This window comes from Myotis brandtii, unplaced genomic scaffold, assembly GCF_000412655.1.
Source record: "Myotis brandtii unplaced genomic scaffold, ASM41265v1 scaffold975, whole genome shotgun sequence".
In the NCBI taxonomy this organism is placed as follows: domain Eukaryota; kingdom Metazoa; phylum Chordata; class Mammalia; order Chiroptera; family Vespertilionidae; genus Myotis; species Myotis brandtii.
The window spans coordinates 61438-62867 of record NW_005372049.1 but is presented as its reverse complement, the minus strand read 5'-3'; the positions used below and the strand labels follow the sequence as shown (position 1 = coordinate 62867).

General features: G+C 57.9%; 1 protein-coding gene across 1 annotated transcript in view; it reads left to right on the top strand.

Moving 5' to 3' along the window:
• Positions 1 to 1430, top strand: part of CACNA1S (calcium channel, voltage-dependent, L type, alpha 1S subunit) — a 37983-nt gene that overhangs the window by 24785 nt on the left and 11768 nt on the right. The window contains 2 exon segments of the mRNA XM_014533387.1: positions 1 to 198; positions 1074 to 1259. The exon segment at positions 1 to 198 is cut by the window's left edge and continues 3 nt beyond it. Of these exon segments, the coding sequence (XP_014388873.1) occupies positions 1 to 198; positions 1074 to 1259 (384 nt within the window).

Here is a 1430-nt window from a genome sequence, read left to right as displayed (position 1 = left end):
CTATACAAGGCCATCGACGCCTACGAGGAGGACAAGGGCCCCGTCTACAACCACCGGGTGGAGATGGCCATCTTCTTCATCGTCTACATCATCCTCATCGCCTTCTTCATGATGAACATCTTCGTGGGCTTTGTCATCGTCACCTTCCAGGAGCAGGGCGAGACCGAGTACAAGAACTGCGAGCTGGACAAGAACCAGGTGCCCGGCCCGGCCCGGCCGGCGCGGCTCAGAGGCTGAGCATCGAACCATAAACCAGGAGTTCACGGTTACATTCCCGTCGGGCTCCTGTGGGCTCGACCCCCAGCAGGGGGCCTGCAGGAGGCAGCCGACCCATGATGCTCTCATCATTGATGCTTCTCTCTCTCCCTCTCCTTTTCTCTCTGGAGAGTCCTGGGCTGGGGTGACCCAGATCCTCCCCTTGCAGCCTCCATGCACCCACCCCGTCTCCCACCCAATGGGAAGCCATACAAGCTGATGGGTGGGGGTCTTCTCATGGGACCCTCGTGATGCCAGGAGGAAGGAAGCCCTTCAGAGCCCTGCTCTGGACAAGGGTCATGTTAACAAAGGCCCATGATGACCAAGGGGGAGCCCTCCAATCCTCAGGCCCTTCCCCTAAAGCAGGGGCGGGGAGCGTCCGGCCCACGGGCCGTATAAGGCCCGTGAAATCATTTGGTCTGGCCCTGCCGAGGCGTTAGGGGGGAGGTCATTAAATGTTTGACCAAATATATAGCAGGCCGATTTGTTTTTAAAATATATTTGTATTGATTTCAGAGATGAAGGGAGGGAGGGAGAGAGAGAGAGAGAAACATCAATGATGAGAGAGAGAATCATCGATCGGCTGTAGCGGGCTCATGTTTGAGTGGATCGCTTTGTATGGCCCGTGAATGATGCCATAAACCTCCAAATGGCCCCTGGCAGGAAAAAAGGTCCCCCACCCCTGCCCTGCAGGGTCCAGCAGAGACCCTCAGCCACAGGCCCTGACGTGCCAGAGGGGGTGTCCCCTCCCTCCGGCCGGTGGGTGTGGGCGCGGAGGGGGTGGGCACTCCAGGCTGACGGCCCTGTGTGTGTCTCAGCGCCAGTGTGTGCAGTATGCCCTGAAGGCCCGGCCCCTGAAGTGCTATATCCCCAAGAACCCGTACCAGTACCAGGTGTGGTACGTGGTCACCTCGTCCTACTTCGAGTACCTGATGTTCGCCCTCATCATGCTCAACACCATCTGCCTGGGCATGCAGGTGAGGCGCGGACGCAGGGCCTGAGGGGCCGGGGTGGGCCCGGGTGGGCCGGGGTCCAGGCTGGTCCCCCATCTCTCCTTCCCGGTGCCCCTCGGGATAGAGGCGTGAACTGGCCCAGTATCTATTAATATATTTTAAAAATATATTTTATTGATTTTTTTACAGAGAGGAAGGGAGAGGGATAGAGAGTTAGAAACA